This window comes from Neolamprologus brichardi, chromosome 3 (assembly GCF_056152115.1).
Source record: "Neolamprologus brichardi isolate AB-2024 chromosome 3, ASM5615211v1, whole genome shotgun sequence".
NCBI lineage: Eukaryota > Metazoa > Chordata > Actinopteri > Cichliformes > Cichlidae > Neolamprologus > Neolamprologus brichardi.
Window position 1 is genome coordinate 4,462,084 of NC_142106.1, and position 17,311 is coordinate 4,479,394.

At 39.8% G+C, this 17,311-nt stretch overlaps 1 protein-coding gene and 1 pseudogene across 3 annotated transcripts in view; both read right to left on the reverse strand.

Moving 5' to 3' along the window:
- Positions 1 to 10,192, reverse strand: part of LOC148103201 (uncharacterized) — a 28,894-nt gene extending 18,702 nt beyond the window's left edge. The window contains exons 1-12 of one of the 3 annotated variants that reach the window (XM_087838497.1): positions 10,077 to 10,192; positions 9,721 to 9,828; positions 9,548 to 9,628; positions 8,609 to 8,746; positions 8,145 to 8,418; positions 7,961 to 8,055; positions 7,504 to 7,617; positions 2,809 to 2,826; positions 2,295 to 2,642; positions 1,508 to 1,840; positions 813 to 923; positions 54 to 371 (exon numbers count right to left, since the gene is read on the reverse strand). In XM_087838497.1, coding sequence (XP_087694623.1) covers positions 54 to 371; positions 813 to 923; positions 1,508 to 1,840; positions 2,295 to 2,642; positions 2,809 to 2,826; positions 7,504 to 7,522 — 1,147 coding nt within the window. In that variant the 5' untranslated portion in view covers positions 7,523 to 7,617; positions 7,961 to 8,055; positions 8,145 to 8,418; ... (2 more) ...; positions 9,721 to 9,828; positions 10,077 to 10,192. Of the gene's footprint in view, positions 1 to 53; positions 372 to 812; positions 924 to 1,507; positions 1,841 to 2,294; positions 2,643 to 2,808; positions 2,827 to 2,903; positions 3,399 to 4,521; positions 4,724 to 7,503; positions 7,618 to 7,960; positions 8,056 to 8,144; positions 8,419 to 8,608; positions 8,747 to 9,547; positions 9,629 to 9,720; positions 9,829 to 10,076 lie in introns of those variants that run through there. The other 2 variants (XM_087838496.1, XM_087838498.1) reach the window with 2 other exon arrangements.
- A 1,104-nt stretch (positions 10,193 to 11,296) lies between these two features.
- On the reverse strand, positions 11,297 to 14,011 carry LOC148103203 (uncharacterized; annotated as a pseudogene).
- Positions 14,012 to 17,311: the final 3,300 nt, after the last annotated feature.

Sequence of the window (17,311 nt, forward strand, 5' to 3'; positions counted from 1 at the left end):
TTAGCACACCATTACAATGAATCTGACCTTTGACCTGTATCTACAGAACTGACCTCTGACTTTCAGCTCCACTTCCTTCTTCATCAGGATCTTTTGCTGCCGGCTGTAGATGGTGCAGGTGTAGGTGTCACTGTCTTTGGGATGTTTCAGGGTCAGACTGAGGTCTCCAGTTTTCAGCCATTTTCTCTTCATCTCCGTTCGGTCTCTGTAAACCTGGAGCTGTTCTTCAGGCTGGTCAGAGCCGTTCTCATACACGTGGACCTTCCCATATTTGTCCGTCCACTCCACTTTAGCATCTTTAGGCAGGCAAACTGTGGTTTTGCAGGGCAGCTGGACAGACTCCACCCCTGAATCCACCTTCACCTTGTAACCTTTGAGGACAACAAAGAACAACATGATGACATCAGCAGCAGCTGTGATGGTCACATGACCTCACTGTCCCCTCCTTGTCTTCTAGTCTCAGTCAGATTGTGTCTCAGTTTGTTCCTGATGTGTTCCTGACTCGTTCTTTGGTAACTAGTCTGCAGCGTCCTGTAAAGTGCTGCAGACATGTTGGATGAAGAGCAGAAGAACAGACAGACTGAGCCTCCACAGTCGGCCATGTCTCACACACATCAGCACAGAAACCATGAAGATCTCATGTGTCTGAACATCTGAAGCTCTCCACCACATGACTGAGCACAACTCAAGGAGGAACATTTACTCTCTTCAGCTCTCTGTAGCAGCTGTTTGTAACTGACGCCAACAAGTCAACAAATGACAAATATTAACCACACAAATGCATTATGGGTAGTGTAGTAGGAGACACTCACCTGACATGAAATAGTGACGAAAATGAAATATGAGACCTCCGGAAACAACGAGAACAAGAAGCAGGAGAAGCAGGAGAACCAGGAGGGCTTTTGTCCAGGCTGGAAATGGTTCTGTGGAGAAACATAAAAACTGACCTCTGACCTTTATCTACTAGGGAAGGGATATATGGCGTCATTATCAGTCTGACCTAAATTACTGGATCAGATATCAGGGAGAAATACTGGCATCCATCATGAAGCCGAGTCTACATTTATTTGCATTGCTTTCCACTACGTTCAGCTATAAGTATAAAAGTGTCCTGTTACAACGTGTTTTGTTTTAAGTTGTTGAAAATAAACATCATTTTGTCCTGATATTGCACTGGTTTTTTTTCATAACCAAACCAGTTTTGAAAACTGCATAAAATTGCATTTAAATTACTTTTTGAATATTACTTTAAATGTGTAGATTTAAAGTTCTGCTAAAGGTTTAAATAAAAGGATCAGTATTGTTGAAAAGTGAAGTATTTTGCATGATTAGTTTTATGTGTTTGTTAAAACTTGAGTATAAACTTACAAAATGCAGCACGACATAGAAAAACAGTTTTACTAATGATAAAAGACGGATTCATGTCTGTATCAGCAGATATCCAAATTTCTGATATTGGTATGGGACATAACAAAGTGGCACCATCTGTAGTATCTCCATGTCTGACCTTTGACCTGCAGCACTACTTTCTGTCTCAGGATGTCTTTGTCCCTGTGGATGGTGCAGATGTATCCTCCACCGTCTCTCTCTGTGGGGTATTTCAGGGTCAGACTGAGGTCTCCAGTTCTCAGCAGGTCTTCGTTCATCTTCGTGCGACCACAGTAAAGGTCGTCCTGGTTCTTAAGGTGGTCACTCCTGTTTGGATACACATGGACCATCAAGATTTCTCTGTCAAATCTCGTCCACTCCACTGTGGTGTCCTTGGGCAGGTCAGGTGTTGTTTTGCAGGGCAGGATGACGGAGTCTGAGCCTTCCTCCACCTTCACCTCCACCTGCTGGTCTGCAAATGATAACAAACCACAACCAGAAGCAGAAATTATAGTCGTTCCACTGATCTAGTTTGGGTATGTATGTTCTACCAGTCGTGATCATATACAACAACAATACTTTCCAACAAAAAGCAGCAAAAAGGGCATTTGCTGGGACAAGACATCAGTCACTTTCTATAAAGAGTCTGTCCTGAATGAGGACGATGACATCTGTGCTCATGAAAAGAAGAACAGTTCATGTTTTTTTGGACGTTTGAATCAAATATTTCTGAGGTATTTCCTTTTTGGTGAACAAAGCCTCAAATAAAACTAAACGTTCTGAACTCAACTCAAAAAGGACCATGTTTAAAACTGAAGTTGGTCCAGATAAAGTCTCAACACTGAACAGATACAGTATCATTAAAGCCAACCGTTACTGTGCACTGTTGGACTGTGGTTTGTACGACTATCAGGACATCTGCTGACCTTTGACCTGCAGCTGTACATCTCCCACTCTCTCTTCATTTCTTTCATTGCTGAGTGTGCAGGTGTATCCTCCGCTGTCAGTCAGCTGCAGGTTTCTCAGAGTGAGGCTGAAGTCTCCAGAGTCCAGAGCATCAGGCCTCATCGATGTGCGTCCGCTGTAACGCTGGTTTTGTCCTCCGAGATCGTCGGTTTCTTCCTGTCTCACGTGGACAGATTTGGGATTGAGATCGTTGCGAGTCCATGTTACTGTGGGGTCCACAGGTATTAAACCTGAGTACTGACAGGGCAGCAGGACAGATCTTTCCCCCTCATTCACCTCCACCAACACAGCCAGAGCATGCTGGGAAACTGAGGACACACAAACAGAAACAAAAATTATCTGTGAGCTGTGGATTACAGCAAGAAATCACAGCTTCATCTGAACGTGTTTAATGTTGATGTATTCTGCTGTTAGTGTAGTTGCACATGCTCATAGTTATAATGGAAATGTTAATGAATGACAGGAAGCTCAAACCTGCACGATCTCCTCCTGCTGCACTTCAACACATTAAAGAGAGAGAGATGAAAGAAAAGCTGATGATGAGAGCAGAGAGAGGAAGGTGTACTTACCGTGCAGGAGGATCACAAACACCACAAACATCTTCATGTTCCTGTCAAACTCAGAGACTCTTTAAAAGCCCTTCAGGACATCAGCTCACAGCAGCTTCACTTTCCTCTGCTGATCATCTACTGACACTCTCACACTCTCACACTGTCACAGCTCAGAGTTCAGCTTCACACTTTGTTAAAGCACATCTGTGGAATGAAGTCCGGCCGGCCACACATCACTTCTGAGGAAAGAGGAAGACGTCGGCTTTCCTCGTAGTTTCACGCCCGAGCGCTCCGGTTGGAGGCGGCTGCTGCGGCCTCACCCTGACACGCACAAAGCTCCGCCTTCAGTCCTGACACTGAAACATCCACTGTAGCTACAATGATGCAGATGTGACCCTCAGCAGCTGGATTTCCTCTCCATAGATGTGTTTCCATGCAGATCATGGACATAAAGCAGCTGCAGGATGAAGAGTGTGAAAGAACTTCTTCCACTACAGTATTCATTACAGCACTGTGGCACTCCACAAACCCTCACACTGTCCCAATCCCTGTTTCCAGTTTGACTGAGAGAAGGCCTGAAGCTCAGCCAATCACAGGACAGGAAGTGATCAGCTGACAGTGATTTGAAGCTGTCAGGGTGAGGCTGCTTCATGCAGGTGTGAAACTATGAGGAAGCTGAACGCCTCCTCTTTCCTCAGAAGTGATCTGTGGCAGTCTGCCATCATGTTTGGCTGCACACACTGAATCACAGAAGAGCACCAGGACACGCTACAATCAGCTGTCAGTGACTTGAAGGTTCACATTTCTAGGTTCACACCTGTTGATGAACTTTGGCCGACACAAAGTTCATCAACAGGTGTGAAACTACGAGGAAGCTGAACGACCTCGTCTTTCCTCAGAGGTGATCTGTGGCAGTCTGCCATGTTCAGCTGCACAGACTCAGCGTGAGCTCTCTGAAAGCTGACTGGGACCTTTTTAAAGAAGTGTTGTTTATAATTTAAAACATGAGAAATATGTTCAAATGTCTGATAAAATAAGTATGATCTGATTTCAAACTGCAGCTTTATTTCTTAATTTTTAAGAGCCAGTAAATGGTTATTGTGAAATGATAATATAAAAACATTTGAAATAAACTGTGAACAATGAAATTATTTTGATAGAAGTGTTTTGTGATGAATACAGCAGACAGTAACCCTTCTGTGTGCAGCGGTGCTCTGCTTTCCTGAGCAGACAGTAAACGCAGCATGCAGAGTCCAGTCTGTCCTCAGTGTGTCAGCACAGCTTCAGTTCAGTTTCATTTAGTCATCCATTTATTTCTCTGTTACATTCATTTGGTGGGGACTGAGTGTTTATCTCTAAAGATCGGATCCAAGACATTTATTCAACCCTTAGAGGTGAAGGTTGTTACCATGGGAACCATAGACCTTAAATCTTAATGTTGATGATTTTATTTTAACAATCTCTGGGGAAATAAATGTTTCTCTGTTTAAAGCTGTAAATCTACTGCTGAGGAGAGTCCAGAGACATTTCCACAGATGTGTACAAATGTAATAATTTAAGAAGAATTCTGTTATTTAACCATAATAATAAAAATGAAACACCAGGTGATGATTTCAATATAAGACTGAATAACTACCTGCTGCTGGTTTCGGCTGCGCTGTGCAAAGCTCTTTGGAGCTGCAGGATGAAGAAACAGCTTTTGCACATGTGAGCAGCATTAAGGGCGAGTGTGGTCATGACGCTGAGCCTGTGGGTGTCTGCAGAGACCCTCTCACTCTGTTAATGGAGCCTATGTCACCTGGAGCCCAGCAGACTGGAAACTATAATCAGGTCTTTATCTGTGTGGAGGCGTGAAGCGAGGACACAAACATGGACACATATCTCCCTTATTGTGACTGCTTGGATACTCAGTGAAGGACACTTCTGCAAGAATAATCAGCGTAAAATAGTTTCTCTGTCCTGTCACAAAGTTTCTAAATATTTCACACTAACTCTTAATCAGTTTCATGTTTATTGTCATCAGATCTTGAGATTTGTCAGGTTCGATGATGTCACACGACAGAAGAAACTGAAGCTGATTGGATCATAGATGACAGACAATTTTGTGCAAATGAGATTTTCAAGATTTTAGCAGCAGGTCAGCTACTAGAAGAAGGCTGCTGGATAATAACCCTCAGCTGTTTTCTGAGCATCCACTGGAGTGTAACTGGTGGATATTTCCACAGCTAACCCATCATGAGAAAAAGTTTCATTTTTATTTCTTTCATCCTTCCTTAAAGAGATAAAGCAAACAGCACATATAGTATAGGACGCCAAACAGAGGAGAGTTGTCTGAAGGACAGGAAGACAGATCTGCATTCTGTTTCCTGATGGGCATGGAGGAGGAGGCACAGCTGCTCTGACTCAACTGATGCTTGAGGTTAAAGTTACCACACTTCCAGCTCACGTGCTGAACAACAGAAACAATCTGCACCACCTCCAGGTAGACTTTAGGTGTTGTGCTTCTGCTGCACTATGGAAACCTGATGGTGACGCTGCTGCTGCTGTTTGTCAGAGTCCAGCTCACAGCCCAGTTTCTGGTTTCCATGCCAGAGTAAACACGGCTGCTAAGCAACAGCTGAGCAGGATCTTCTCACACAGGGAGAGTTATGGCTGCACTCTCAGGATGGCGTTTTGTTTTTCTGCTTTGATAAACATTTCCTTGCCCTTCGTGCTCTTCGGCCTCGTGGTGGATCATGTTTGGAGGCCTTCCCAACATCTCAACAAGATAACGCAGCAGTGCTGCCCGAGGTCGTTCCCAGATGAAACCGTCTTCTTATCACCCAGGAGGAAGGAGAGAGTCTCACACTGAAGCTCAACCTGTGACCGGACTCTCACAGACAGATTCATGTTGTTGTTCACAGCTGTCTGCCAGCAGGAACACACACTGCTGCACATCTGTGTGCGTCCAGCTGTTCTCCACTGTGCACAGTGTGCAGATGTTGTGAGTGGAACCCTCCACTGCAGCTGTCGTAGCAGAGACATCCTGTTTCCACTGAGGTTAGCTCTGAGCTACATGTTACTGTGAGTCTATTTAGGAAATCTTCCCTTCAGTTTGACCTCTGACCTTTGCCTACAGTACTGACATCAGTATCTACAGCAGGTGCTGGGGTTTGTTGCTGACCTTTGACCTGTAAATGAACGCTTGTCGGTCTCTCCCATCACTGATGGAGCAGGTGTAGTTGCTGCTGTCAGTCTGTTGGTTTTCTCAGAGTGAGGCTGAATCTGTGTGACCATCGTAGCTGTTTCTCCTCTAAGATCGTCTCCTCCTCCTCGTGGACAGATCAGCTGAAGAGTCCACATCACTGAGGCCTTCTAAAGTATGAAGCTGAGTACTTGCAGTTTGTTCATTATTACAAACACATTCCTCTGGACACAGACCAGGTACAGACAGCTCTGCATCCTCATCTCTTTAGAAAGAACTCTGAAGTCGCTCTGACCTCTTTGTGAAATGTTTCAGTCTTTGTGTCAAACAGAATAAAACAGCTGTGTTTGGACTATAAATGCTGCTGGAGCTTCTACGCTCTTACAAACTCATCTCCTCTCTGGTAAATCAAAGTAAGGAAAAGAAATGAATGAAACAGCTTTTAGGAAAATTAAACACCAGCCCAGTCTGTGTCCTCTGTGAGACCTTTGAAAAACAATGAAAATCTCTAAACATTCAGTCAAATGTGACCCAGAGTTCACTGGGTCAGACCTCAGCAGATCAGCAGGTATGAACTCACCACCTACTGACCAATCAGATCTGTGGAATAACACCACTCTCTGTGGCAGATCTCTGTGCAGACAGTGGGAGGGTCTGAAGTCTTTGTGTTTCCCTGATGAGCTTCAGTAATAAAGATTTTTAGACTTTAACAGAGTCACAAATCTGTTCTGATATAGGCTTTCATATATATTCAGACCGTCCATTCCAAGCAGTATTTCAAGCCTACACTTGAATCCTGTGTTTATTCTCTTTAAAGTATAAGTATAAGTACTATCTGCAATCGCTGTGCAGCCTTTATGACACATATCTGTTATTAACCTCTGTCTCTCTTCCACAGCAGGTCTTTATCCTGTCTTCCTTCTCTCACCCCAACCAATCACAGCAGATGGCCCCGCCCCTCCCTGAGCCTGGTTCTGCTGGAGGTTTCTTCCTGTTAAAAGGGAGTTTTTCCTTCCCACTGTCGCCAAAGTGCTGCTCATAGGGGGTCATATGATTGTTGGGTTTTTCTCTGTATCTATGAAGCACCTTGAGGCGGCTTTTGTTGTGATTTGGCGCTATATAAATAAAGTTGAATTGAATTGAAATTCCCAACTGTGACTTGCTCTCTTTAAAGTATAAGTATAAGTACTATCTGCAATCGCTGTGCAGCCTTAATATTTGCACATCCTAAAAAGAGTATGTCACAAAATCTGCATGACTTAGGGCACCAAAGTATTAACCATATACTTAATTTGTGCAGTATACTGTGAAATTTAGAATTAGATGTATTCATATCTATTACAGCTACTGTTATGGATGTGGATATTCTTCTGACCATGGCATGATGGCAAACAAGTAAGAAATTATATACAAATGTATATTATCATCACTTACCATCCACAGCTGAAGCCATCCTTCTGCACTGGATGGGTCAACACACCTCCCTTCCATTTAATGTCCACCCATTCTGTTTTTGCGTGGTGGGTTCTCCTCATTTTTAAGTAATCACTGCACATTATTACAAAGCAGAATACAATTTGGTATATGTCGTATTTCCTAATTTAAAAAAAAGATATTTTACAGAATTTTATTTATTTTTTATTTATTTATTTTTTGGCCTGTCCCGTTTGGCTCTTTTGCATCAGAATTATTGTCTAAATAATTTGTTCACCTGATAATTTTTATTTAACCGTACTGATTTATTTTGCAAATGAGACCTGGCCAAGAGGATGCCAACAGAGAAACACGCATTGTGGGGCCAGGTACAAAAAGCTTCTACAAAGATGCAGTTGTAGTAAACTAACTTGTAAAGCCTATTTGCATAGAACAAAATGTGTTAAAGCCTAAATACCTGAATTTACGTGCAGCGAGTTTAGAGTCTTCCTCCTCTGATGAACTTGGGGCAGGATCAAGGAGATCAACAGTGTGATTCACTGCATTGATGAACTGTAGCAAAGATAAATCATTAAAACAATATTAATATATCGTCATTAAAAAAAATACACAGACTTTAAAGTTATAATCTTGTTGCTTACCAGAAACTTCCAGTGCACATTTTTAATGTTAACAAACGTGACAATGGTACCGATCGAAGTTTACCTGTCAGAAAACATTTATGTATTTCTTACAGTTTGTGGAATTCTGTTAGCATTCAATCAGTAATTCTTTCTAAATGTATTTGAACATAATTATATGGACATTGGACAATCATCTTACGTTCCCCAAGCTTTGGCGAGAAAGCTGTGTCCGATCACCAAAGAGAATCAAGCCCGCTGTGTAATGGTTCATAATGTAGATCCCCTTTTGCTCCTTTTTTGCCAGACAATGAAACAGCCCTTCAATTACCCACGTAAACAATTTGCATAAACACAAAGCTATGTAATTTATATACTTTAAATTATGTTAATGATAAATAATCATGATAATGTCCTTTTAATTGAATTACATTACACAGTCTAATTATTGTGGTTATGAGTGCTTAAATTAATCATTGATATACCTCGCCTGTTAGCCACAGCTGTGGTCGAAGGGTTCACAGATCACTGTGGCGGATAATTATGGACGTACCATGGTTTGTTGAGGGAAGCACAGAAACCACAACCTCTGTGTCTCTTTTCTTCCACAAAGACAGGACCTCCTCATTAAAGGAAAACACACTTAACATAAGATCTGACCAGCTATTGAACATGGTTTTGTTATTTCTAACACAGGTTTATGGACTGTTACTAACAATATGTCTTTGGAAAATTCATTCAAAATGTATCACTCCATGTCTTGAATGGTAAATGAACTGGTTCTTATAAAGCGCTTTTCTACTCTGAGCACTCAAAGCGCTTTACACAACTTGTGCATTCACCCAAGCAGATTTTTCTAAGTGTGTTCTAACGTTCACACACAATCGATGGATGCACTGGAGAGCAATTTATGGTTAGTATCTTGGATATCTGGTATGCAGACTAGGAGAAGCCAGTAATCGAATCACCAACCTTCAAATCAGTAGATGACCTGCTCTACCACCTGAGCTACAGCCACCCTTGAGCATTGGTAACTATATAAACTCAAAGCTGTAATGGCAACACTTGCAAAGTTACTTTTCCCATACTCTAACTATGTTCCTGAATGCTTGTTCCCATTCAGTTTCTACTGAGGAAAACATATTTATTTATTTTGTTATTCCAAAAATTTACCATGTAATCACTGCAATCATTTTGAATTTTGGTGCCTCCCACTTAGGTTAAGGTTACAACTAGTCAACCAAAATCCTGGATGTTCACATCGAATGAATTGAACATGAATATCAACATGTAAATAAATAAGATTTGCCCTTCATACACGTGTCCATGACTGATTACTGTGTCATGGAAAGGATCTTCTATGGAAAAAGAAGACATCACTATTACTTTGATGAATCCTTTATGTTAGCAGTTGTCAATCCTACCTGAAATTTTGGAGTTTCCAAGGTAACATCCTCAACTCTACCAGTCTGCACAGGGGAACTCGGGGCCATAGAGGAAGCAACCTATATAAATATTGTGTACAAGAAATACAAAAAATGTTAGGCAAAATATTTGTCTTTATAAATGAACGATAAATTTGCGCAACATTTTATACCGTCTTTGAAGATCTCCTGAAAGGAAAGGGCTTGCGGAGTACTGTTACATATCTCCCCTTCTTTTTTTGGCGACGTTCCTTCCATTTTTCTTCGTCCACTCTAAATTTCTGAACAAAATATAGGAGTCATTGAACATTGTTTAGGAATTACAAGTGAAATGCTGTGACAACATTTTCCTTAATTTACAATAAAGCAAAACACACAAAAATGTCCAGTAAGACACACCAGTGCCACCAAGCTATAAAATCACAATGTGGGGCACCTCAATATCCCACCACATCAAGAAGACTTCTTTTTAATGTTCCATTTTGAAACGGCAAAGCATTGATGGACATCAGCCAGTCATTCTGCAAACCTTTCTTTGAAGCTTTCTTTTTGAGTCTTCGTACTCCTTCAGCAGCGCTGTGTGACTGATTTGATACTGGACAACAAAGTCATCCAGCCTGGTGAGCCTTCCCGAACGTAGACGGATATGTTTTCAGATCCCACTGGCTCTTCTCCATTATCCCTGCGTTTTATTACTCTCAGTAATATTCTGAAAAATCAAATTAAGAAATCATTAAATGTGATTTTTTTTTAAAGATACACATTGTTGTTGTGTGCAATGTTGTATGATCTGCAATACAGATGACTCCTCTGGACCCGCCGTTTCTCAATCACACCACACAAATATGTATATATACTAAAAATCATGTGTCTTACTTGTCTCTTGATCTTTCTTAAGGCATTGTATTTGTTGTGGTACTGCTCATACATTTTCCCAGTGCCATGTCTTCCAAGGTCACCTTTGGATTTTGAAGATTAGAATAATATTGATGTGTGTAATTTCATTTTATAAACTAATTACTTGTCTACTTTGAAATGGCTTACCTAACATTATTGCAGACCATAATCCAGAAAAAGGAAGAAGATATTTGCTGATGTGCTCCATGAGCCCCTTGCTATAGTAAGGGTTTGCCTCACCATCCATCTCCAATGATGTGTTGGAAATGAGCTCCTTAAAATGTCTCCCAAAGAGGTTGTTTCCCTTGACTCCCAAGCCAACAGACAAAACAGAATAATTATGTGATTTGAACATTGTGTGCACTCATCTTTCATATTTTTAATCTAAAAACCCAACATTATGTTGTATAAAACATTTAAAATTACTTGTGATTATTATGCTATTCCAAAGTATTTAAAAAGATGTATAAGAGGCAAAAGTTTAGCCTTTAGATAAATAATAAAAATTGACTTCAGTTTACCTTCAGGTCCTCATCAGCTTTTGAGTTTCTGGCATTGCCATCAACATCAACATTGGCTTTCTGCATCCATAACTGCAGGTTGTGAAAATGTTTTTCGACATTCTCACCACTACAAGGACTCCCAAAAACAACTGCAGCACTTCGAACCATGTCAGTGAGGTCTTTTAAGGAAGTTGCAGTAGTGAAGACTCCAACAGTGTGCATTGCAAGATGGTAGTTCTTTGGTGCAGTTTAAGAAGAAATTATCTTTAAGTGTTTCCAAAACAGTAATAATGTTTTCCCAAATTGAAAAATGAAATGCCATGTCACACGTCACAATAAAAAACAAACAAGTGAATACTGTATTAAAAGGACTACACTTACTACTTTTTACAGATCTCCTTGGCATTCTTCATAACATGACTAAGGCATCTGTGAAGAATTGGAACCTCGAAGTTTTCCTTGTTTCCTTGTGATGTTATAATAATGATTTATTGTGTCAGACAGATTTTTTTTTGCAAAAGCTAAACAGATAGCTTGCATTAGGACCATAGATCCATCACACATAAGCATTAAAGGTGAACGCATGGCTTTGCGCCCAAAGGCCCTTTGCAACATCAGTCAGAAATGCTTCCAAAAAATATGTGACTGAGGCAGTGGTATGGTCACATGTTAAATATGTAGCCACTGGTAGGGGAGAGGATGTTTTCTGTGGATTTCTTACTACAAGTTCGTAAACATAGAAAGGAGGCGAACCCTTTCTTTTTTTCATGATACTTCCTGTAGCATCCAAATAAACTATGTCCTCCCGACAGCGGCTCTGGAAAATCTCAATGCTCCTGGAAGACCATAAAAAAAAAAACACCTTTTGGATGTAACATCACTTTCTGCAATACATCCTCTGGGTTGTTCTTCTTGTTTGCCACCATTAACTGGAGACTCATAATCTCATTATGATGAAGACGACTTTTCTTTCGGATTTCCAAGGCTATGTTTCTCAACACTTGAGGAGTTGGAACTTCATCTCTACACCCCGATTGCACAACATCATCATCCATTTTGCTCATTTTTTCCAGATACATGGCTCTAGGTAATTGGTTTTCCAATTCATGGCCAATTTTATCTCTCTTATGAGCTCTTACTGGCCTTCTTCTTAGTTCATAGTGGTTGTGCACACACTCGAGACCTTGAAAATTGACTTTTGCCTTTAGATCGTCTTCATTATCTACAGTGACAGTGACTGGACAGTCCTCAAAACTGCAGTAACCCAGACACCAGAAGAAAGGGCCCTTTCTTACCGAGTCCAAAGCCTTGACTCTGTGCCTTTTGAAGGCAAAGGAACAATATGGAAACACTGTCCGTATTCCGTCTGAAATCAGATTTGTCCACTGTAGTCCCTTGTATCCTCTTTGGGATCTCTTATTTTTTATATTAGTCCATTCTTTCCTTTTCAAGAAAAAAAAAAGTCTGTTCAAGTGGGACCCTGATTCTTATGAATCCATCATCAGATGAGTTGCTGTTAGGCTAAAAAAGAGGAAAAATTTATTTTGTGAGAAAACGTTTTGTCCATGTTACATAACTACTATAATATCAGTAAATATACTTGAAATACTTGTGTATTTTAAGTATATTAACAACCAGTGTTTCTAATGTCAGAATATACAGCAAAAATTCATGTTGAGAAGTGTCATGAAATATAAATTTCATTCTATGTTACAACATTTGATAAAATTCTTTATTTAATTGTATATTGTGTTTTTAAAAATATTTTTTATGTAACATAAAGTGGTCATTTAAACAATGATCCTAGCACCAATCATAACTTATTTGAAAGCATTTTTTAATGACTGACCTGCTCAGGAGACAGCTGTCCTTCCACCTGCGAGGAGATGTCCGGTGACAGAGAAGAGGCAGCTGATAGTTCTTCCTGTTGAAAATGACAATATTAAGTTTAGGGATAATTTCAACAGTAACACATTGACTAAAATTTGGTATACCAACATATTTGATATCAAACACATAGAATTTTATTTATGGAACCTGCTCTGGTGGCTTTTGTCCATTATCTGAATCCCCTTTGACTGGTATAGACAAGTTCTGTAGAGAACAGGCATACATTTTTAATAAATTTGATTTTAACTAAATAATTTAATACAATATGTTTTTAAAAAAATTAAGTGAAAAGAACTAACCTGATGAAATGCATCACAAATTCTGTAGCGGTTATTTTTATTATTCTGAATAGCAAGTGTCAGGCAAACTTGACCCCAGGGGCCTTCTTTATGAAGTGCATGGTCCTCCAGTTGCATGCCATGTTTTTTCAGCTGTTCCACAGTTTCAATAATTTCATTGATTGTAATCGTTTTCTTTTTGTTCTAAAACAGAAGATATAGCATTTTCAGTTTTATTTTTCCTGGAAAATGTATATGAAAGAAAAGAAGAAAAAAAATACATACCCCAAATAAGCAGAAGCGGTAGACTCTAAGTGTAAAAAAGGAAACATTACAGTGGCATTTATATCATTGATGAATATGAAATCATAACATTTTATAAAGAATATGTATAATATTCTCAATGAATTGAGAACAATTTTAAATCGGTGCCACTAATTACAAAACTTTGTTTCTATTCAAGTACTATTTGAACATGTTTTTGTGAAATACAATGCCCCTGAAGAAAATGTGCAGCACTTGATGTTAAAAAGCCATTGCCTGTTAGCAACAGATGTGCCTGTTATAGAACACGTTAATTAATTTCTGCCGTATGCTACAACTTTGCCTGAGTCCTGTGCGCAAATCTTTTTTTGTTTTTGCTCATAGCGAAGCCTGTTATCGAAAAAACCCCAGTAATAATATGGTGACATAAATGTAATTTTACGTGTTACACATAAGAAAAAAGACATTTTTACAATCAGAAATAACCTGGCTAATATCTTAGGCTAGGCTACAAGACTTGATTACTCAATTACATGTAATTGGAGATGAACTACTTTGTTAGCAAATTTTAAAAGTTACTATTTAAAGTTTATACTTAAAAAAGGAACTCACCCCTTCTCCTTCTTCGGCATTTTTTCTGCACAAGACTTTTATGTTCAAAATGACATGTTTTCACCTCTAGTTTTTGAAATGTCGACAGAGTCAGACACTCCAAGCTCACCTGTTTAATTGTAACGTCCAGTAGTGGGCGGTATAGGCTCTCCAACAGATTTTGTTTTTTTCAAGTGGACCATTATGGCTTTGCAATATTGCTCCACTTGATTGAAGTTTTAAAATATCTTTATTTATTCAATCATTTTATTGTAAAATTTAAATTTGCAGTTATTATCACAGGAATACACATAATTGGTTGATAGGAAATATTAACCCTTTAAGACCTACCATAGAACCAAGTCCGCCAGAGCTTATATTATATGTTTACATGCTGTGGAGCCATTTTTGGGAGCATTTCAAGTTGCTATACATCAATACAACCATTATAGCCCAGATTTTAATAATATGTCTGCATTAAGTGCATAGTAATTACATTAATTGCAAAAAAGTGCAATAAACTACAAAAAAATTGAAAATCGTTTTTGTTTTTTTAACATATATTTCTAGTTAGAGAAATTTAAGAGGCTTATCCCTCAAAACTGCAAATACAAAAAAGTTGCACAAAATAGTTTCCCACCACAAGAAATTTATTTTGAGTGTCTTCATAGTTTTATTTTTGAAATACACCAATTTTTATATACTGCAGGAAAAACGAAAATAAATATTATAATGCAAATTTGAGAAAAAGCAGCATATGCATCAAAATAAACTATTTCCAGCAGTGCAATATGAGTCCTAAGCATCCCAGAAACGACACAGAAAGTCATAAAGTCAAAGATAACTTTTAAAAACACCAGTATAGGCTCATGAGGCCCTGATGGTAAAAAAACAAAATTTCCGCGAAAATGACGTCACTTCGAGTTTCGGGCAGGTCATGGTGGACATGCAAAAGTTCGCGCTGACATCTATTCCAACGTAGGAAGTGTTACAAACAGCTGATCGGATCGGCAAAGCGTGTTTCTGGAATATTATGTTTTTGTTGCTGCAAGTGCTTTTTATGCAGTTTTTGCAAAGCTATATGTGGAAGGAAACTGTGACCGAGGACAAGCTGATGGCATAAGATGTAAGTACAACTCCTCCGGTTTCATATGCAAAAAAATTATTGCGCTAGCTTATGTGGTTGCAGAGCTACCGGGATTTAAAAATAGCTACGCAAAACAGAGCGTGCTGCTCTGACCGGTTTTAAAGGGTTAAGACTTAGACAAGAGACGTTCAAAAGAGGGGAAAAACAGAGGGGATGAGGGACGGTGACACAAGACAGTAAATTCCATTGGATTACCTACTGGAAGAAAAAAACAGAAAAGAAAACAAGCAAAAATATAACACAGTACACAACAGCAAGTATCACAGCCACAACCTAGATAAGTATAAGTAACAGTAGATAATAAATATTGGTGTCAGCACGGCCCCTGCCGAGAAACATTATCATCTACATGTATTTAAAATTGAGACGTGGGCACCGGCAACTTAGGAGAGGTTGAATACACAGACCATCCCTTGGACGCCATTCAGCATGCCCAGCACAAGTGATGTTGATGTATAGATTGTGGAATAAAATTGAGGTACAGGTGGTCGGAAGGGCACACAGCAGGAATGTCTCACACCCACCTCAGTGAAACAACTGTACGCCAAAGCCCTGCATGTGTGGCGGTGTGATGGAGTGGGGATGAGGAGAGGAGGGAAGTGAAGGCAAAGTACTCTCTCGTGGGGCCAGGTCCCCCACTGACCCAAGTAGGCACCCCTGGAAGCCACAAAGGCACATCCGGACGGGGGCCTATATTAGCACCACCACCAAGCCCCACGGAGCCTGGGGTGGGGGGCGCACATCGTAACCCACCACAGAGGAAAATACATCCACCAAAACATTCAATAATCTCTCTGACTGCATAAGACAAAAGACACCACGGCTGAGTTTATTCTCCACCTCTGTACTAATTTTAAAGTTAACTATTGTCTTTTTTTTGTGGGTTTTAAATGTGGTGAATACTTGACAAACAAAGTAAAAAGAAAAAAGACAATTATAAATTAAAGGGCCTTGGAGATGTCATTCAAACTAACACCATTGCACATCAAAACATACATGTGAGTAACAGAAAGAATGAAAAAACATTTCAGAATAATTCTAAGGTGGAAACCGAAATTATTCTTTTTAGAGCATTTTGAAATCACTGAAAGGTAGGTGAATTATGGACAATTTGAAAAGGCTTTTACTTTGGAAGGCAAAATCAGAATGACTTGATATTGATATGGTATCACTGTGGAGCTGTATACTGTTGATCTAACATGGATTCATCCTGTGGAAACAGCAAAATTCTGTTTAAGAGCATTTTGAAATCGTTAAAAGAGTAGGTCATATATGCTAAATTTGAAAGGGCTTTTATTTTGGAAGGCAAAATCAGACTGACTTGATTTTGATATGGTATCACTGTGGGGTTGGATACTGTTGATCTAAAGTGGAATTATCTTGTGGAAACAGTCCCAAACTAAACCTAAAGCCGGCATAGATAAACCCTACGTTGCAGGCCTGTATTGACCCTGTGCACGAGAAAATGCTAACTTCCTGGTTTGAGACCGGATGTGGGGTTGTACATTTCCGGTAGCTTTACTTTGCGGTCAATCGCTACTGCGAAGATATCCTCCAAAATCATGTCCACAACTCGAAAACGGAAAGATGGCGTTAAGTTACAAAGAGCAGGAGGTGGGAACACTCACCACTGTGTGTCATAAAAAATCTAATGATCATTTTTGACGTTTAAAGAGTTTAGATCGATCAGTTGTTTACATCACTCAACACAAGCAGAACTGCAGCAGAAGACACATCGTCCACATTCAGAAGCACATCTCTGTACAGTGACTGGTCTCATGATTTAAACAGGCAAATGTTCAGCATTCAAACTACAGGTGAACAATAGTCAAACCAGATGTTTCCCGTTATGTCGAGATCAGCTCGTCAAGTACACACCTACACAGCATGTTAACAAACCGTGAAAAAAAAGCCACACAAAAATGAATGATTGCTGGTAACGGTTTCTATACATTAGTATTTACGAAGGGTATGTTGTGACTTACCTTCAAAATTACAGCGGTCCCTCGCTATAACGCGGTTCACCTTTCACCTCGCTGTTTCACAGATTTTTTAGTGCAAGTTTGCATGTTTTTGGTTTTTTTTACGTCACATTGTGTCCTGATCACTGCAGACGATCTCCTCCGTGACGTCTCTCCTGTACAGCATCGCTGCATCGATGCTAGCAGTGTGACTCTGAAGTGCAGTGCTGTAT